Source organism: Otolemur garnettii, unplaced genomic scaffold (genome assembly GCF_000181295.1).
Source record: "Otolemur garnettii isolate 467f Iridium unplaced genomic scaffold, OtoGar3 scaffold00043, whole genome shotgun sequence".
Taxonomy (NCBI): domain Eukaryota; kingdom Metazoa; phylum Chordata; class Mammalia; order Primates; family Galagidae; genus Otolemur; species Otolemur garnettii.
Window position 1 is genome coordinate 6,821,832 of NW_003852438.1, and position 21,444 is coordinate 6,843,275.

Below are 21,444 nucleotides of genomic sequence, written 5' to 3' on the forward strand. Positions count from 1 at the left end.
CAAGGGCTAAACAGAGTCCAATGTTGTGTGAAAGTTTCTTATGAGTGGCCAGTGGCACAGGTGTAGATTTTGCATTGGAATTGTATGACATGGAGGAGACTACTGCTCTGATGGCAGGTAGCAAAGAGCTTTATTTCTTCCCAGCTTATATAGCCGCTGCTGGATGAACATGTTGTTAATGAATATTCATACCATTACCTCACTAACATATTGTAAAAAACAGACTAACTTTTTAGTGAGACACATTCTTCTAAGTTATCTATTAAACTCAAAATAGTAACCATGAGGAAGCAGACTGTTAACTGCCTAGCCCACTTTTTGATAGCTATGAAAACTGCTGCGGGGGGGGGGTGATTGTTCTCAGCCTCAAGCCATCTGGAGGCAGCATCTTAACCTTGCAAAACCACAATTTAGAGATCCGGGTGACATGCCGCAACGTGCCTGCATGCCCCAGCCCCCTGGTCTGGGCACAGGAATTTTACCTCCTTGGTGCCAAGCCATATGGAGTTCTGCCTCAGTCTCTCCTGAATTGTGCCGGGCAAGACTTGTACATGTTCACTCTCAGAAACGGCAGAGGCAAAGACATATATACTTTTCACCTGTAGTCCAAGGCCTGGAAGAGCCCATGGTTTTGTTTAAGGAGGTACTGAGCACAATGTGCCCTAAGGAGTAAACAAAGGAGGAGGCGATCAAACAAAGCACTATGGGCATGGGAGGAAGACAAGCTAAAGAAAGCATCACAGAGGAGGTAGTTCTGAGTGGGGCATTGAGGGATGAATAGGAGTGGACCCAGAGTGTGGTCTATACAAGAAAGTCACCCCTAGTAGAGAGGGGAAATTTCAGATGTGGTAGAGGAATGTTGGTAAGGTTTCTCACATATTTTCAGAAGAGGGTACCTGAAAGGGGAGGAAGGGAGATGATGGGGAAGGAACTGAACATGTAGCCTGACACTGGATGCAATGATCTGCCTGAGCTCTGCTGTGGGGTTGGGACTGGCCCTCAGTGCTTACTACACATCAGGACCACTGGGCAGCTTTAAATAATCTGAACCTCAATACTCACTTCTGGCCTGAGTCAGAGTCTTAGCGAGTGTGTTCTAGGCACCTGTGTTTTTTTTAAAGCTCCAGTTTTCTTTAATTCTGGTGGGTTAATTCCTATAGTATAAGCAACTTTATTGAAGGAGGAGGATTCCACATTTTTCATGAATGGCTGAGGGGGACAATAACAGAGAGTCCAGCTGGGGATGGTGGCTCACGTGTGTAATCCTAGCACTCTGGGAAGCCAAGGCAGGGGGATTACTTAAGCTTAGGAGTTTGAGAACAGCCTAAGCAGGAGTAGAACCCCATGTCTACTAAAAATAGAAAAAATAGCCAGATGTTGTGGTGGGCACCTATAGTTGCTCAGTGTGAACCTAGTCTCAATGAACAGAACACTAGATTTTTAATTTTATTTATTTATATATCCCTCTCATCCCAGTAAGAGAGTTAATTTAGAAATAACAATTCGTGTTAAAGTAGAAAGTAAATATTCTGATACTCTGATCACCAATGACAAATACTCTCCAGCAGAAGAGGCTGAAAGAAAAACATGCCAATATACATAAGTTCCATTATTCATAAAGACTCTGAGAGAGAGACAAATTTATTTCGTCTTCATTTTATGGGGGATATAGCAAAATGAACAAAATCTGGGACTATTCGGAGTTGGGCTAAATGTTTTTTGGGCAAAGTGTTTAGTTGATCTTAGACAGGAATTTCGGAAGTCCAGATGCAAACAATCAGAACTGAAGCAGGGCCTAGGGGAAGTTGAGCTTGGAGGGAGTCATGGTAGTGTCTGCCCCCTGAAGTGAAGGAGTCAGTCCACTAGGCACTTGGACCGGGTTTCAGCACCACGGACAGAGCACCGCTTCCTGGAAGGGAACTAGGCCCATTTCTGAATAAAGAAAACCTCTGCCCGGCAGCGCCTGTGGCTCAAAGGAGTGGGGCCGGCCCCATATACCAGAGGTGGCAGGTTCAAACCTGGCCCTGGCCAAAAAAAACTGCCAAAAAAAAGAAAGAAAGAAAGAAAGCCTCTGCCATCAAAGACCAGAAACACCAACCCACTCCCCCCACAATACACACACACTACCTGCTATCATGAAGAAGTACAAAATTACACATGTTATTAGCATAGTATAGAAGTTTCAAGCAAGGACTCTGGGGCCCAACTACCCATGTTCAAATCCCGGCTCTACCACTTCCAAACTGAGCCGAGGCACGAGGTAATCTTTACCTCTGTGTATCTCCTTTTCCACATCTGTAAAATGAGGATAATCATACCTACCTCACAAGATAGTTGTGAATAGTGGATGAGTTATATGTGAAATTCTCAGAACAATTTCTGAGCAGGTAGTCACTACTAAATAAACCTTTGCTATATTTATTGGTTTTCCATAACCTTGAGATCTCAGGATGTGGGGGCAGGGACAGGGATGTGGAGTATTGTAGACAAAATCTTGCTGGGGAGAGGGCAGCTGCCCTTAAAGCGTAAGGAAGGAGGGTACATGGGCAGCTTGTAACCACGCTTTTCCTGCCCAAAGACCCCCAGGGGGAGAGGTGAGAAAGATCCAGTGACCCAGACTAGGCACTGCAGTTACAACTGGCTGTCACCGAACAATTTGGAGCTCTTGGCAAGGACCACTGAGGCCTGTGAGAAAAATGTGCCCACCTCAAAATGTGGTCCACCCTGGGGAGGACTGAGAAAGAGCAAAGTGTATCATGGCAATCAGGCAGGTTGCAGAGCCTGACCCAGGTTTCTTAACTGCAAACCTCAGTGCCCCTCAGTGCCCCCATTCTCTTCTCATCTCTCAGTCACTCCACAAAGAGCTGCTAACATAACTTTCTGCAAACTTTCTGTCACCCTCTGATTTAGTAAGCACCATGGGTCTCCATTGTTCTACAAAACGTAGAACCAAAATGCAGAATAACATATTGTAGTTTAATGGAGAAAAAAGGAAAAGAGCTGTGTGGAAGCAAAGCAGAACTTCTCTCTAAGGAAACAGAAAGGCCCACCAGGGCAGGTGGTGGGCCGAGGGCCAATCCCTTAACTTGACAGCGTCTTTCTGAATCCCTTCTCAGCTTGGGTTAGAACCCCCAAGGGGATGAGATCATGATGTCACTAGCCCTAATGAGAAGGGACCGATCACCAATGTGTGGTGAGGGGAAGGGCGAGTTGCTGCCACTATTTGTCAGGGCTCAGGCTCAGTATCTGATGCAGGAGCACGGGCCACTGCTGGCGGTGGCCTGTGTGATCCTGGCAGAGGAGGGCAAGGATGCACTGCTGAGTCCAGGGCTCTAATCCATGGAGATGCTTGTGCTTCTGGACCGCACACCTCCCCAGTAGTCCCCCGGGCCTCTGTGGCCCCAGCCACTACTGCTTCTGCTTCTGCTACACCCAGTACTAATATTCTTGCTGCTAGAAGTGTAGTTGACCACAGGTGCAAAGAGAATGGGATGTTCAGCCACATCCTGCCTGTCAAAGGCCCAGTGCTGCCAATCCCTATCTGAAGAATGGGTGACAGAGGAAAGCCAGAAAGACGGTGCCAGGAGGGAGAGAGACAGAGACCCCAAGAAAGGCTCTTGGGGTCCAGGTCAAGACAGCAATTCTTGTTTACCTTGTTCTGGTACAGAGCCTGAGCCTGAGCCTTGCTCTCCTGAGTGATCTCCTCATATTGCATCTTGACTTCAGTAACGATGCTGTCTGGGTCCAAATGCCAGGTATTGTCCATGGACAGGACTACAGACACATTGCTGGATTCCAGCAGGACCTGGTTATACTCCCACAAGCACACAGAGGCACGCCATCGGACAGTTATCACTATCTTTCCAGGATGCCTGAACCTAACATCAACTATAAAACCAGTGATGAGATTGAGGAAGCTAAATGTCAGTGAAGAGAAAGGAAGGTAACAAGGCGTGACCTGAGGAAAGCTGGCAGCAGGAATCTATCAAGCAGGCAATGAGGGGTTACCTGTGCTCTCCTCTTGACCCCTCTTCACAGGTTCCCCTTGGGATGCTGCATGTGTGGGGGTTCTAATGGTGTGAATTGCAGGTGCTAGGCACCCTGAGCCTTGGGAAGGAGAAAAGAGAAAGAAGGTGAGCCACGTGGGGGTAAAATAGGAGAAACATTGGAAAAATATGGATAAAGATGGGAAAGATTTTGCAAGTGTTTGCCTGCGGATTTCACAAAGGAAGCCAAATCCCAGAATCAAGCAAGATTTGACACCCCAGGTGTGACTCCCACCCTGCAGGGAAAGATAAAGGTCCTCAGAGCTTTATAAAGAACTCTCAGGAAGTTGATCTCACTGGTCAGACTTTCCATTTTAATTTCCAGGTCCACTGTGGTTATGTAGCAAGGATCTATATTTTGAAAACAGCAAGCAGAGAATCGGTCTTCTTCAAGTCAATGCTACACATACTTGATAATCTTGCCAGCATGTTTACGTGGTTAGGGGAGCAAAAATCACTTACACCAGACATTACATTGCAGTGGAGAGATTTGACAGCTGAGCTCAGTATTAGAGAAGTTGTGTTATTATTACTTGCTATGGCTTGGATGATTATAATGGTAGTTAACAATAGCTTGACAGTGAACTGGTGTAATGAAGGGCTCAAAGCCGTTTTGCAACTGGTAAGCCAAACACACTTGGGAGGTATTTCAGGTCCAGAAAGAAAACCCTCAGAGTAGAGGTTCAGTATTCAAGCACTATTCTTGGTTTTGGCCATCAGCAACAGAACAACGCTTGGAAAGCCAGTTCTGGAGAAAGTGCTATCCAGCCTCACACCCACAAGAAGGTGCCACCATTCCCCCCTTCCTGGCTCCGTCTCCCCCCTGCACAGCTTCCCTGCCCTGCCCATCTTCAGAACCATGAAGTCATTCTCAGCCTCTGAGTGCTCGTTAAATGCATCCTCATACCCGCAGGAAAGGAGAGACCATGCTCGGGGAGCAGCTGAGCCAAGGGCCTGTGCACAAGTGCACAGAGAAAGGTGTTTATCCTGGGAGATGGTAGCTAACCTGGAGCAGGGCTGCTTGTGAACTTTCCCCGGATAAGGCGAGGCTAAGGGCAGTGAGTGGCATGCGTTATTAGAATGGCAGGGCCTTTATCTAATTACCAATCTCTCAGGGCAAAATACGCATGAAATAAATTTATGGGCATTCAAACTTGCACTCTTCGGCCCTGACTGTGAGTAACCCCAGCTTTAATAAGGCAGAACACCTAGGCTTATAACAACCACATGACTAGTCTTAACAGTGGGAGTGAGGAAGGAGCTCTAATACATGCATTTGCTAATTGCTCGCCAGTTGCCAGTAAAAGTGGAATGAGGAGGGCCAGTCAGAGCTGCCTGGAGGCAGGGAGGACAGTTAGGAGTTTATCTCTGTCAGCCAGGTGTGAGCTAACTGGAGTCATTGTTTCAGTGAACTGGAGGATGGCAGCAAGCTGGAGAAGCCCACCCCCTTCAGAGTCCCTGCAGAATTTTCTTACAAAATCTTCTGTACGTACAGTAGGCTGCCCACTGTTCTGGTCCTTTACCCGCAGGATCTTCAAGGATCCCAGTGTCTTCATCATGCCCTTGGGGCACTATCTCTTACCAGAAATGAGGCAGACTCCCCATCCAAATCCTAGTCAAGCAACCTGCTGGTGGGCTCCCTCCCAGCTGTGGAGATGGAGATTCGTATGAAGGAAGTTGGTTGGAGAGTTCTTCCAGAATCAATGCGTGAGGGTACAAATGAAGCAGATCTGAGGCCACGTGGTTGGTGTGGCCACAACAAAGGTATCACCAATCCCATGGAGGACTGAACCTACCCTTGGGGAGGGCGCATAGTCAGGCAAGGCAGCTAGTGGCCTTGAGAGGCATTCTGCTACGAGCAGTCAGGAGCCAACCACAGTAGCTGAGGAAGTGAATGCTACATCCACTACAGGCCCCTAATCCCAGGGCTCTGGTCCTTCTGTTCTCTCTTAGCCTCGCCCCACTGTGTCAACTCATGTACCACTGCAGGCACAATTCTGGAGGTGGTTCCTCTGCACACTTGGCCCCACTTCCCTGCCATCCCTTAGCCCCTAACGTCCCACCCCACATTGGGTTAGGTTCTGTCCTTGATATTCTATTCTTAGCATCCCCACAGGGTACTAATCCTGGCCCAATTGTAAATTGCCAGGCTTCTGGACTACTAAGTGGGTCCCATGCTGTTGAAGTCCTTGCTTCAGACAACCAAGAAGAGAGGGGCTGCCTCTTCATCCCAATGCAGAAACATACAATGGATCTCGGATAAATGGGACTGGCCACTGGCAACTTGCCAGGAGCTGTGGTGGTGCAAGGATCTGTCTCCCCAGAGGAAGAGGACACACCAACACCAGCACCTCCAGCAAGAAAAAAAGCAAAACAAGCTGGAGACTGCACGCTCATGGTGTAGAGGACAGTCTCTGGGCCCCCTTGAGGGACTTTTCCTCAGTCTTATCAATACCCACTCTATAACATCAGTGTAAAACCCTTTTCATCCAAGTTGCCCTCTCCTTACAGGTTCTAGCTTGTCTTTGTCTCTTAGAGATATTCTTTTATTTTGCTAAATTTTATGTATATTTGCTATGAGTATACATTGCTCTTTTAATTTAGGAAAAGATCTCTAAAAGGGAGGTGAGTGAAGGATAAAGAATAAAAGATAAAGGATGGAAAATAAAGACGCAGTGGCCACCAGGAGACGGATGGTTTAATCCTAAAGACATTGGGTAGGATTTCAAGTATCAATTCAGCAAGGCTCCCGTCACCTCTCTGACCATTCCACACAGATAAATACCTACTCTACCCACTCTGGCTGCCTTCGAAAGAAAGGAACTCTTGAGGTTTGTCTTCAAATGGGAGATGGATTAAGGGATTCATCAAGGTTTAGCTCAGGATTGCCAGATTCTGCTGGGCTTAGATGTGTTCCCTTCTCCCCAGCCTTTAGCCTAGCCTCAGACACAATGCCCTCATCGGGTAGTTCCCACTGTCCTGCCCAGTGGTACATGGCTAAGTCCCAGCCTGTGTCAGGAACACAGAATATGATGCTAGTCCTGGAATTCTGCTAGGATTTGCTCTGGGTAACTAAACACTGTCCCCGTGGCCTTCCTCTACATTGCCCAGACACGCTTTCCTTCCCAGGCCAGCTCCAAGCTTCCTCTCCAACACGCCTTTCCTGATGGGCCCCCTCCCCTAATTCTAAGTATCCTAAGTCTTCCCCTACCTCCTGTGATAGTTCCCTCCACCATTCCTTTCACGAGAGTTCAAGAGACGGTCCTGGGCCCTCACCACAAACTTTCAGCTCCATCCTGCCTTGGAATGTGAGCTGTCCCATCTTCTACTCATTTAGTGGAAGGAGGTGCCACTTTCCTTACTCATCTCTATTCATTCTTTCAGTTGGCCACCAAAATTTCACTGGGCAGGGCAGGCACACATCCCTACCCACTATGCAGGGCCCTGAGATAACACCCGGGACCAAGCTCTCAACACACATGGAGCAGATGGATAGAGACTGAAGCAGCTGCTGTTCCAGTGTCTGACGAGAAGTTGGGTTGAGCCAGGAAAGTCAGCCTCGAGCCCGTAGTGTTTTCCTAGAGGTTGGTCATGTTTCTTGCAGCATCTCTAGAAGACCAGTGAGAGGAGCAATGCCGAGCTGCCGCTGCTGCTCAGAGCACCCAGAGCTGGGCTGAGGGGAAGTGGGGAAAGAAGCTGCCTCCTGCCGATAGGCCTTGAAACGATAGGCAAAGATTTATTCAACTCTCAAGTGTAAGAATTTTAAAATATTGTCTCCTCCAAGTCTTGAGGCCAGGGCTGCTACGCTTGGGAGTCCAAGGCCCAACTCAAGCTCAGGAATATGAAAACCAGGGGCTGGTGCTCTCCTCGGACACCAGACAAATACACAGATGCCCTCTCATTAGTCCAGCTCTGACCTATGGTGACTTACAAATTAGTATCTTCCACACTTCTGGGCATGCAGATGGGATTGGTTGGGGTGAGGAGGAGTATGGATCCTAATGTCATCTCCCTGAAGCCCTCAATTTCCCAGTTTCCCTCAGTGGCTGTCTCGTTACCCTGTCCTCCCTAGGTTCAGGTTTCAACTTCCTTTTTTTTTTTAGACAGAGTCTCACTATGTCACCCTTGGTAGAGTGCTGTGGCATCACAGCTCACAGCAACCTCCAACTCTTGGGTTTAAGCGATTCTCTTGCCTCAGCCCCCAACTAGCTGGGACTACAGGTGCCTGCCACAACACCCAGCTATTTTTTGGTTGTAATTGTCATTGTTGTTTGGCAGGCCTGGACTGGGTGCCAATCTGCCAACTCTGGTGTGTGTGGCGCCCTAGCCACCGAGCTACAGGTGCCAAGCCAAGAATGGTGGAAATGCTGGTGTAAGGGCAGGCACACATCATCCCTGTTCCTCATTTCACATCCACCTGAAGTGAGCTTCTCCAGTGTCACCCGCCCACCCACTCTCTTGCCTGATCTGTGACTTTGGAAGGAATTTCTGGGTGTGCACAGCAGCGTCCCTCTGTCTCTAGGCACTGGCTGTCCTCAGTGAGCTTGTGTTCTGCTGTCCTCTGCACTCCCCTACCATGAGGGGTCTGACCCTCCAGGGAAGGCTGCAGTGGCCCTGTGCTGCCTCTGCCCAGGTGGGAAATCAAGCCCAACCCTGAGGTCCTGCAATAGGAAACCCTTTCCACCCAAAGCATAAGGTACATTGCCAATATCTGCTTTGTTGGTGATGAAGGCAATACTGTGTCTCCGTCTGCTCATTCTTTTGTCTTATTTTTTAATTGCCCCAAAACCTGTGCAAGGAAAAGAGGGTGTTATGTATTGCCCTTTCAGATCCCAGGAGCTGTGTGCAGAAAGAGAATTTATTCTGTGTCTGGCTGAGTAGAGAAAAAAAGCTGAAGTCCCAATGGGATCAGTCCCTCTAATGAACTGTAGAACCCTCTTCCTTCAAGCCTGGATCGCAGAGGCCTGCTCAGGCTGGATGGAATGCCCACTTCAGGAGTGAGGAAAGTCTCCACTTAAACAACATAAATACTCTAAAGCAGACCTATCACAGGAGCCCAGCCAAATAGAAAAGAGAAGCCAGGCTGTTCAGTGGTCTTTCTACCCACTGCTGAACTTCTAGAAGACCACAACCTCTGCCTCATCTCCCTTCACTTCAGGACCTTGATCTATTCTGTGACTCTTGGAATGGAAACCAAACACCACAATATGAAATACAGCGCAATTTATTGAGAAAAGAAAGTATGACACACTCATCACCAGAAGATCCACAGCTCAAGGAATTAGGGGACAGAAGTGAGTCGGGATATGATGCCCAGATGTGGGGAAGGCTCCCTGGGCACCAGTGTGGAGATGCTGACCATCCCCCCTCAGCACTGTACCCACAGCACTGCCCTCCTCCATGGTCCTGAGATGTGCCGGCTTCAGACCAGAGGCTCCCAGTGAGAAAGAGAGATGCCAGAGTGGGAACAGGCCGGGAAAGCCCAAAGTGGCTTGGGTTCAGGTGTTGCTGTCCAAAGTAAGGGACATGGGGACTCTTCCAGAAGCATCATCATCCCAGACTAGAAGCTGGACCCCCAAGGCCCAGGGGAGGACGGAGGAGCCAGGAGGTCAGCCCCTTCTCCAGGGAACTTGAGGGAAAGCATGGTTGCACCATGGGTATCTACTGGGGCCAGGCAGAGAGTGGGATGTGCTGTTGCGGGCTGAGAGGGAAGCAGGCGGGTGTGGAATTGCGGCCCAGAGGATCCATTACTTGGTACAGTGCTGGCTGGAACTGGTGGTCTGGGAAAAGCGGACACTGGTGCTGCCTCCACTGCCGGACTTGTAGCCACTGCCTCCAGAGGTCTGGATGCTGCCAGAGGAGGAGCCCACTCCACTCTGGCTCACAGAGCTGCTGCCTGCACCACCGAGCCTGCTGCCGCTCTGGTAAGCCCCGCTGCTGCCCCTGCCCCCGCTGCTGCCACCGCTGGCCCCTCCAAAGGTGCTGCTGCTGCCGCTGCTGACCCCTCTGTAGCTGCTGCTGCTGCTGCCGCCGCCACTGACTCCTCCATAGCCACCGCTGCTGCCTCTGTAGCCACTGCTGCTGCCACCACTGACCCCTCCAAAGCCTCCACGGCTACCACTGGTGCTGCTGCTTGTGCTGGAGACATTGCTGACCACAGCTGCAGAAGGACAGACACTCGATTCAGGAGGGACACTTGTTATGCTGGTGGCCCACGTCTGCCCTGCTTGGCTGTGACTTAGAGGAAGATGCTAAATTCCTCTGATAGCTCTGTTAGCAGTGAGAAGGCGACCTTTCCCAGAACCAGAACCAGAAGTATTCAGAAAAACTGCAGATTCTCCAACCTAGGGAACTCCCCAAGACCACTGGGTTTTCAGCTTTGGACTAAAATATTGCCACTTTCACTGGGGGTAGAGTGGTGACTGTGCCTGAGACCCTAGATGCCTTCAGGTGGCCTGGCCTCTTTGAATGGGTCAGGCCTCTATTCTGAAGGTCAGCTGGTAAGGCTGTTTCTAGCCCTTTTTACAACCCCAGGAGAAAGTTTTTAAATGAGTTACTTACAAATGCTCACAGCACTCTGACACTCTCCCGACATCCTGGAAAGGAAGAGGAGACATGAATTATTTCTGCAGTGAGTGAATAGTCACAGAGCTGAGGGTTCACAACCTTGGGAGCCATACCTTCTCCTTGGCCCTACTAAGGGTCAGGCTCCTGGAAGAAGAAAGGCCATTTCAAACCTGTTTCCATAACCTTAGCTTCCAAAAAATGGGGGTCTGCTTCAGGGGTTAAGACTTCCAGTACCTTTACCAACCACACCCCACCTCTCCATCTTCCTACTCTTTTTCCCTTAGCCTAAAGATTACTCCAGGCAAACTACCCAGCTCCCAACCCCAGCTTAATTAGCCTGTCCTCACTTCTCATCCCTACTGAGACCGTCTTCCCACCTTAGCAGGCCATTCCCTTTCTTCTTTCCCCAGCCCTGGCTTACTCCCAACTTCCATTTTCCAGGAAGCCTTCCCCAGTGAGCCCTCCTGGGGAGATGTGGAGGTGACAGTGGTTATTCAAGGTGGAGAAAATCTGATAGAGTGTTAGCTCCACACATGATGGAAATGTCCCACCCACACTGCCCAGCTTCCCATGCCTTATTCTAATTCACAGAGCAGACACGCCCACCTGTCTGAGCAGACAGAGAATGTGTCTGCCCACCTTGCCACCGTGTGCCCACTGGTGTTAACCACTCCCGCCTCACCCCACGACTCCCAATACACCTAATACCATCTTCGCTCTCACTCTTTTCTATAGAGACTCATAAGAAACCCTTTCTTCTCATACTTGGGACCTGCTGCCTCTGTCAGATTGTGAGCCGGCTGAGGACAGAGGCTCTGCACACGGGATGCATGGAGCAGTGGTCCGCAGAGAGAGCCCTCAATTCTTGACACTCCTTTAGCATCTGATGTCCACTCATTAAGCCTTTGTCTCTCGCTCAATGTTGCGTTATTTTTCAAGAGTGTGTGTCAACCATTTCCCTCTATAGACTCAGCTTCAGGGGCGGGGAGTTATAGCATTGTCTGGACTGGGCTTTCCCATATAGGAACCACTAGCTGCATGAAGCTATTGAAGGCAATTAAAAATAAAACTTGGTTCCTCAGTTGTACTGGGCACATTTCAAGTGTTTAAGTGGCTGAAGTGGCTCAAGTGGCTAATGGCTACTGTCTTAGCACAAGAATAGAACAATTTGGTCACCTCAGAAAGTCCCAGTGGACAGCACTGGTCTAAAACTTTTGTCACAACTCCAGAGGATTTTCCTTACACATTGCACATAGCGGAGATCAATAGAGGTGGATAATGTAATCCTGACATTCATGATAAACCAGAGAATTGGATGATCTTGACTGATGTTAAATAGTGGGACTCGAATCCTTAACCCTGCCATTCAAGAGACTCCTTGCCCTTTTTTAATCTGTGTTCTTCGTATCATCTCTCTCCCTTTCTTACCAAAGGTCACTTGAGGCTGAGGCGAGTAGATTGCCTGAGCTCAGGAGTTCGAGACCAGCCTGAGCCAGAGTGAGACCTTGTCTCTAATAAAAAAGGAGGGCATTGTGGCAGGTGCCTGTAGTCCCAGCTACTTGGGAAGCTGAGGCAAGAGAATTGCTTGATCCCAAGAGTTTGAGGTTGCTGTGAGTTGTGATGTCACCGCACTCTACCAAGGGTGACAAAGACTTTGTCCCAAAGATCAATCAATAAATAAAATCATGACCACTCACCTGCACTCCTCACCCTCCAGCAGCTTGCGGTAGGTGGCGATCTCCACGTCCAGGGCAAGTTTGACATTCATCAGCTCCTGGTAGTCACGCAGCAGCCGGGCCAGGTCATCCTTGGCCTTTTGTAGGGCAGCCTGAAGCTCTTGGAGCTTGGCATTGGCGTCCTTGAGGGCCATCTCCCCACGCTGCTCAGCTTCCGCAATGGCCGTCTGCAGGTTGGAGTTCTGGGGCGGGAGGTAGAAGATCAATGGGCATAATGACCAGGAGACACACATTCACCTTTCCTGAGAGATCTCCTCCCCCATCCAGCATCCCTTCATCCCCTTCATCCTCATCCTTGGAAATCCCAGTGGAGCATGCTCAGAAAACAGAAGTAAATTTTGAAACTGGTTAGTTCATCTTTGGCCCATTAAAATCAACTCAATGTCTCATCAAGAAAAGAAACACTGGCTCGGCGCCTATAGCTCAACCGGCTAAGGCACCAGCCACGTACACCTAAGGTGGCGGGTTCGAATCCCCAGCCTGGACCCGCCAAACAACAATGACGGCTGCAACCAAAAAATAGCCGGGCGTTGTGGCGGGCGCCTGTGGTCCCAGCTACTTGGGAGGCGGAGGCAGGAGACTCGCTTGAGCCCAGGAGTTGGAGGTTGCTGTGAGCTGTAATGCCACGGCACTCTACCCAGGGGGACAGCTTGAGGCTCTGTCTCAAAAAAAAAAAAAAAAAGAAAAGAAAAGAAACACTGAGTTGCTGTCCTAGGCCAGTAAATGTAGTACTGGTCTGGTTAGTCTCTGATCTTTTTTGCAAGACTATTAAAAAAAAAACTCCTTTGGCTCAGTGCCTGTAGCTCAAGTGGCTAAGACTCCAGCCACATACACCAGAGCTAGTGGGTTCAAATCCAGCCCGGGCCTGCCAAATGACAATGACAACTACAACCAAAAAATAGCTGGGCATTGTCGCAGGCGCCTGTAGTCTCAGCTATTTGGGAGGCTGAGTCAAGAGAATCGCTTAAGCCCAGCAGTTGGAGGTTGCTATGAGCTGTGATGCCACGGCACCCTACCCAGGGCAACAGCTTGAGGCTCTGTCTCAAAAAAAAACTCCCTTGCTTAATCACTTCATTCCACTAATGCAGAGCGGTCATCAGCGTGTGAGAAGAGTGTGAGCAGGAGCTTCACAGAGGGCAGATCCCGCTGAGGGCTTAGTGTATAAGGCCAGCACTGCAGTTGTAGGATCTGCTGGGCAAGCAGAATGGGCCAGCATCTCTCCTTGGGGAACATTCCAAGAAGCCCAAGCTCCAGGGGAACATCTGGGAGAACAGACATCCTCAGAGACTGCGTGACTCCAAGAAGAGACAGAGACAGCACGTGGCAGAGGGGCTGCTGCTTCTCCTTCTCATCAGAGCCCAGAAGACCCCAAAGATCTCCACGTTAGACCCATCCCCACCTGCTTCTTGACACTCTCTATCTCAGCCCGCAGCCTCTGGATCATCCTGTTAAGCTCCATGATCTCACTCTTGGTGCTCCTCAGGTCATCCCCGTGTCTGCCAGCTGTGGTCTGCAGCTCCCCCAGCTGAAAGCAGACAAACAATCCACATGGCTTGGTAAAGTGGTAGTGCACACTAGATGAAAGTCATCGGGCCCTATAGGGACAAGGGGAGGGCTCCCACCTTGGTCTGGTACAGCGCCTCAGCCTCAGCCTTGCTCCTCTGGGCAATGTCCTCATACTGGGCGCGGACTTCGGCGATGATGCTGTCCAGGTCCAGGCAGCGGTTGTTGTCCATAGACAGCACCACAGATGTGTCACTGACATGGCTCTGCATCTGGGACAGCTCCTGCAAGAAATGTGGATAGTCACTTTCCCCATCCCCTGACCCAGGAGGTGCAGGAATCCTCTACTAGCAGAGATGCCCCAAGGATGGGCTGGAGGTGGGATTGTTAGAAAAATAAGCTTGCACTTCAGACACTGCTGTAGCCTAAAAGGATGCCAGAACTATGCCAATATAAACTGGTTGTCAGCCTGAAAGTATCAGCCAGTAAGCCCTGCTGTGGCGGCTCCATGGGCCGTCAGTAGGGAGGAGTATTATGAAGAGACTAGCAATGACTCTGGGGTAGGAGCCGGACAGAGAACAAAATGGGCTGAGGACAGAGAAGGACCCTGGCCTATGTGCCAGGTCTGCGCTGGCTGAGTGAACATTTCCTGGCTGGGGCAGAAGTGAGTTCCAAGCCCTATTGTTGACTCTGTGAGGGTCCTGGCGCTTGACTGGCCCCTAAATTTGCCCTTGGGACACATGTTTGGGAAGATCAGACAGGAGGGCTCTGGAGCTCGGCAAACCAAGGAATTACCATATCATAGAGGGTCCTCAGGAAGTTGACTTCATCCGTCAGGGAGTCCGCTTTGGCCTGCAGCTCCACCTTGTTCATGTAAGCCGCATCCACATCCTGAAGGGGCCGTCAGAACAAAAGAATGACCCTCCGCTCCCCTCACCCCTAAGGGCTGCTTCCTAAGCCTTCATCTCTTCTTTGCCCCTCCCCTATCCCCTCCAGCACCTCCCCCTTGTGACTTCTCACCTGCCTTTTAAAGTGAAGAAAAACATTTTGGTTTTCTTTTAATTACTTGGGTCAACCAAACCCCAGTGCTTTAACAACATACAAAGCCTATTAGCCAGGCACAGAGTAACCGCCTAGTTTTAGGATAGAACAAATCACAGTATTTATGTGACTTGGGTTATGTAGTACCAAAAATTCAAGCTTCTGAATAGAAATGAGGGTATCCTCACTACCTCATCACGATGGTGATTAGTTCAAATATGAGCCAAATATTTGTTGGCTGTTAACTTCCAGGGTGCATTTACAGGAAAAACCTTGATTTGTGCTGCCCATGAAATGCCTGTCATGAGTTCACTTTAATAATCAGTTCCTGAGTTGCAGTAGCATTTTAAGGTATCTTCCCTAGGGCAGTGTACTTCTAGCAGCTTCCTTCATCACTTTATTCCCAAAAATGTAAAGAAAAATATAAATTCTGCACCCAGCACAGCGCCACTGTGCCCAGAGCAGCTGGCTCTGTTCTCGCCGTGCGAGCCCTCCCAGAAAGGGAATGTGGATGTGCCATCCTCGCTCCCCTACCTTCTTGAGCCCCACAAACTCGTTCTCTGCAGAAGTGCGTTTGTTGATCTCATCTTCATACCTGGAGCAGAAAGAGGACACATTGGGACAGTGATTTCAGAACTGAAAGACAGAGCTAAGGATCGCAGGCACTCATGCTGACCTCCCCAGGCAGAGGCCCGACAACTTCACGGGTGGTGACCGGTGTAGTACACAGGACCCTGGCCTCAGTAGGTCCTCAGACTTGACTGAATGCTCTGCTGATGCCACCTTGAAATTCTTGATAATTTTTAACAAGGACCTTGTATCCCTTTTCACTGAGAGCTGCAAATTACGTAGCTGGTCCTGTCTGGAGACCTTGCAGCATCACGGTCCTGTCTCGCCCTCTTTCCTCTAAAGCCCCCGACAGGCAGTAGTGTGGGCAGTCAGGGAGCAGGGAGACTTCGAAGAGCCTAACTATCTGCCTGGGCTCTCTGGTTGACCTCGCAAAGCAGAATGAGCACGCCAAAGAGATGTCTGCTCTCCCCACCCATGTCTGCCTCTCAGCTTCTGTTTCCCTTAATTACAGTTGCTGCTTCCTACAGGAATGTGGGATGAGAATGAACTCACGCCTTCTGAGTACTTCTAGCCTGTTGAAAACTATAATCTCTTACTAGTTTGAATTTCATAAAGACTGAAGAATTGGAATGGTTCTAGGAGAAAAGAGGTTTCTGGGGAACATGGAGCTGAGTTGCTGTGGATTCCCAGAGCCCATCACGGAGCCTGCCACAGGGCGGGTGCCCACCAGGAATAGGTCCTCTCCAGAGCAGACCCAACCCAGGGATGTCCTGACCCCTAGGGATGTCCCTCCCTTCTTCTTTGAGAGGACCAGTTTACCTCTCACAGACCTCAGAGGATATGATCTGCAATTTGGAATGGGGGGGACTGACAAAGCCTCAGAAATAGGAGATTTAAGGGGACACATTGAAAGAGCACTTTATAGAATGCAGCCCTGGACCATCTGCTAGAATTCCTAGGGACTTGGGAGCACTCAGCCTCCCCAGACCTGCTCCACACCTACTGATTTGGGATATCTAAGAGTGGAATTCAGGAATATGCACTATTGACAAGCTTCCAAGGTGATTCCTATATATAGCCAAGTGTAGAGGGCTCCCCATCCTATAGAGCTCTAGACTGCGGGAGGACTCTGGGTCCATCTGGGCAGGTACAGCAGGGGGCTGCCTGGAGACCAGAAAATCTGCAATAATCAGCCCTGTGGGAGTCTCAGTCCCCACCCTCTCACCCCCTTCTGTGTGGTCACGCTTCACTCAGTAAATCCAGCCCAGAGTATTGACTGAAGGTACAGCCAGGAACAGCTGAAATCCCTAACAGGACCGCACCTCCCTGCTAATCCCCCAGGGGAAACACCCAGTGGGAGCCCTCACTTCTTTTTGAAGTCTTCCACCAGGCCCTGCATGTTCCTCAGCTCTCCCTCCAGGTTCCCCCTCTCTCCCAGAAGCGAATCCACCTGCTGGCGCAGAAAGCTGATGTAGGATTCAAAGAAAGGCTCCAGGTTGCTGGGGCCGGAGCCGGAGCCCGTGGTCTGTTGCTGTAGCAGCTCCCACTTTGTCTCCAGGACCTTATTCTGCTGCTCCAGGAACCGCACCTGCATTGGGAGGAAGGAAAGGAGTCAGCCTCTTGAGTTGGGCGCTTGAGCCAACCATCCCAAATGATGGAAATGTGGAAAATAAAACCAGCTCTTCCTTCACGCTACAGTTGCCTCTGTAGGATGCCTCTGCCTCTGAAGGATGAAGATTTAGAAAAGGTAGACCTGGAATCTGTTGAGCACTTATGCTTCACTTGCTATGTTCATATATCTTTCTCAGTCCTCGCAATGACCTGCAAAGAAGGGGTTACAATCCCCATTTTGTAGATGAGGCAAATGGGGCTCAAAGGGTTTGAGTCACCCAAAATGACATGTCTACCTAGTGACAAAGCTATGAATTGAACCTGGGACTGACTTAGGTGTGCTGAGATCCTTCAGAATACAACTAAAGGAGGCCAGTATAAGAAAAGTTATTTGTAACTTTTTAGATGTGAGCTTTTTCAGCTCCCTAAAGCCAGTGAAAGCAGTCTTTATTGAAAAGGATCTGACACTTGTGTAGAAGTTCTACATAGGAAGACCTCGCAGTTACTTGGCTTGCAGCTGACCTAGGTTTCCCTGTGGTCCTGGACTCGTCCCCCACAGACTCGGCACTCCCACCACTGCCCCAGTGCAGTTTAACATGGCAGAGCGCAGCATCATTTGGAAGGTGAGTCCACTGTCCATACTCATCATTTACAGGCAGCTGCAAGGTTTGTATTGCTGTGATTTTGATTGCCAGTTAGTTTGAGTTATCACGCATTGCTTTTCAAGAGGAATTGAAAGTTAACTGCACTGATCTCTTTAACTCATTTTCCTTTGTTTAATTCCTCAAAGGAAAGTAGGACCAGGGATCCTTCCCCGATTTATCAACCAGAAAAACAAGGCCCAAAGAGCAAGAGAGGCATGCCCACTGTCCTGTACGGACCAAGACAAAGCCAGGACAAGAGCCAGGACCCCTGTCTTCGTGCCTCACAGGTCCCACTAGTGTCTTTCCACACCATCCTCCTGACAGCCCAAGCCTCCAGCTTCACCCTCACCTTGTCGATGAAGGAGGCAAACTTGTTGTTAAGGGTCTTGATCTGCTCCCGCTCCTGGGCCTTTACTTGCCCAATCTGGGGGTCAATCTCCACATTCAGGGGCTGCAGGAGGCTCTGGTTGACAGTTACTTCCTGGATTCCCCCAGGGAAGCCACCAGGGCCACCAAAGCCACCATGTCCACCGAAGTAGCCAGCTCCTCCAAAGCCAGTTCCTCCAAAACCACCTCCCATACCTCTGCCACCACCAAGGCCACCACCAAAGCCACCTCCATAATCTCCTCCAAAGCCACTTCCATAACCACCTCCAAAGCCACAGCTGCTCCGCCCTCCACCAAAGCCACCAGCCCGGGAGCCACCACCTGCCACGCTGATGGAGATGCTCTTGTTGCCTCCCAGGTTGTAGAGGCTGCGACTGCCAAAGCCACCTGCTCCACTGCGTAGCCCACAGGCCCCTCCACTGACTCCCCCAGAGCGGGCCACACAGCTCATCCTGCTGCTGCTGGAGACCACGGCAGAGTGGCCAGAGAAGCCCTGGCTCCCACCACTGAAGGATTTCTTGCAGACTTGTCTGTTCATGATGAGGGAAAGCTTGGAGGTGAGCTAGTAGTCACTTAGCAGGAGAGGAGAGGGATGAAGGCAGAGGATGAGGAGGGCAGAGGAGGCTGGCCTTTATATACCAGAGAGCCTGGCTTGGCAGAGGAGAAGCAAGCAATTAGTCAAGAGTCATCTTGGGTTTGGTTTGCCTTGCAGGCAATAAGTTACTTCTTGGTTCCCAGCACACCTCAAAGATAATCCTCTGGGCCAAAATGGTTTTGCTTTCTTAGCTTAATCACCCAAACTTGCCTCAGTTGACAAAATGCTAGAGCTCCTCCCTCCCCTTGTGTGATTTCCTCAAGGGTCTTAGGGAACTCAAGCAGCACCTGATCCAGCAGGATGAATCGGCTTTAGACACTAGGGGATTAGGAGCCACTCAGCAACATGACACAGAGGCTGAGGACCGCACAACCTTTCCAGGTGGGCTGGGTCCCTCCCTTGGTGCCACAGTGTCCAGGCTCCTGTACTGGCTGAGCCTGTTTCTCCCATTGTTGGGCACTGTCTTCTGGTGACATTTCACCTGTGTCCAATGTGTCAGAGAGAGCCTAGAGTAGGGGTGAGGGGTAAGAGGTGCACTGACTCCACAAGGTCCACTCTGCTACCACCCCAGCCAAAGACATCCATCTAAGCAAACCTGGAGGGTTTAGGGGTGGAGGGGTGAGACAGAATCTTACTGTGTTGCCCAGACTAGATTGCCATAGTGTCAGCCTAACTCACAGCAGCCTTAGCTCACAGCAACCTAAACTCCTAGCCTCAGCTTTCCAAGTAGCTGAGACTTCAAGCTCCAGCCACAACACTAGCTAGTTTTTTTTTCGAGACAGAGCCTCAAGCTGTCCCCCTGGATGGAGTGCTGTGGCATCACAGCTCATAGCAACCTCCAACTCCTGGGCTCAAGCAAGTCTCCTGCCTCAGCCTCCCAAGTAGCTGGAACCACAGGTGCCCGCCACAACGCCCGGCTATTTTTTGGTTGCAGCCATCATCATTGTTTGGCGGGCCCGGGCTGGATTCAAACCCACCAGCTCAGGTGTATGTGGCTGGCACCTTAGCCACCTGAGCCACAGGTGCCGAGCCATTTTTTTTCTATTTTTAGTAGAGACAGGGTCTCACTCTTGTTGAGGCTGGTCTTGAACTCCTGTGCTCAAGCAATCCACCTGCCTCAGCCTCCCAGAGTTCTAGGATTACAGGTGTGAACCACCACACCCTGCCCTAAGCCTAGAGTTTGAGCTGGGAAATGCTGCTTATGGGAAAGAAACTAAAGTGTAAAATGAAACTAAAGTGTAAAATGGAACTAACGGCTCGGCGCCTGTGGCTCAAGCGGCTAAGGCGCCAGCCACATACACCTAAGGTGGCGGGTTCGAATCTCCAGCCCAGGCCAGCCAAGCAACAATGATGGCTGCAACCAAAAAATGGCCAGGCGTTGTGGCGGACGCCTGTAGTCCCAGCTACTTGGGAGGCTGAGGCAGGAGAATCGCTTGAGCCCAGGAGTTGGAGGTTGCTGTGAGCATGATGCCATGGCACTCTACCCAGGGGGATAGCTTGAGGCTCCGTCTCAAAAAAAATAAATAAATAAATAAATAAAATAAAATGGAACTAACATGTTTGGACCATGGGAAAGGGAAGCTCATGATATGGAGCAAATAAGTGTGAGGGTTGGGAAGAGGAGGGGACATGGCAGGGGAGGGGTCTCAGACCAACCCCCCTACTTTCCATCCTAGACCGACAGCAGGTGATCTCTGGATCCAGGAGCAGGAAGGGACAGGAAGCGGGGGGGCTCCAACCAGCTAGTAGAGTCAGCTCAAGGGCCCCACTCATCTTAGGGTGGGAGCATGTGTCATGTCTGGGCCCTGGCTCCGATCTAGCAGGTAGGCTGTCCTCCCAGTGCTCACACCTCATCTGGGTCAGACACCCCTCCCTGTTTTCCCACCCGGTACTTTTCCCATCATGGCCCTGGAACAAATTGCACTTGTCTGTTTACTGAGCATTACCCTCTATGCCCTGAGCTCCTTGAGAGAAGGGCCTGAGTCCTGCCTGTTCTGAATGTCCAGCTCTGAGCACAGGCAAGCACACTACAGCCAGAATTAACCAACTGATGGCCAACATCTAAGAGTCTAATGCCTAGACCCAGCTCCCACCTAGTCCTATGAACAAAAATCTTCAGAGGATGGGCTTGAGTGTTCATATTTTTAATAAGCCCACCAGGTAATCCTTATGATCCAGGAAGTTTGGGAAGCCCAGGGTATTCCATCTAGGCCAGCATGGGAGGCGGGAGGATGCTTGATGGCAGAACACAGGGGGGTCACTGCTCTCACTTCCAAGAGCTCAACCATCCTCCATCCCCATGCCAACCCACCTCCCCATACCAACCACACCACACACAGCAAGAGCAACTTTGCAGATTGTCATCTACATAGGATATTTCACACATATGACAGGGAAGGAGGGAATGATTCCACACTCCCTAAGAAATAGGTGGTTGGCGTATCTCCAGAATTCCAGTCAGGTGGGCAATGAGGCCTGTCCTTCCAAGATGGCTTCTGGACAAGCCAGTCTAGACCAGAGAATTGGTCTGAAAGGTCCTGAAGGACATTGAGTGTCAAGTGGTCCTCAGCCAATTCCCAATCCTCTCTGCTCTGAGCTTGTCTGGCATCTATCCGCCTGGTTGGATCCCAGCTCCACGACTCACTAGTTCTTTGACCTTGGCCAAGCTACTTAACTTTTATGTGTCAGGTTCCATCAACTATAAAGCTGGGCTGCTAAGAACAGGTATTTTGTGGGGTCATGGT

General features: G+C 50.2%; 1 protein-coding gene across 1 annotated transcript; it reads right to left on the reverse strand.

Annotated features, from left to right (window-relative positions):
• Positions 1 to 9,793: 9,793 nt before the first annotated feature.
• LOC100950523 (keratin, type II cytoskeletal 2 oral) lies at positions 9,794 to 18,699 on the reverse strand. The gene is made up of 9 exons (XM_003790626.1): positions 18,068 to 18,699; positions 16,831 to 17,051; positions 15,428 to 15,488; positions 14,648 to 14,743; positions 13,972 to 14,136; positions 13,749 to 13,874; positions 12,311 to 12,531; positions 10,608 to 10,642; positions 9,794 to 10,206 (listed from the first exon to the last, which is right to left on the reverse strand). The coding sequence occupies exons 1-9, from the start codon at positions 18,641 to 18,643 to the stop codon at positions 9,794 to 9,796; spliced, it is 1,914 nt and encodes a 637-aa protein (XP_003790674.1). The 5' UTR covers positions 18,644 to 18,699.
• Between the last annotated feature and the right edge of the window lie 2,745 nt (positions 18,700 to 21,444).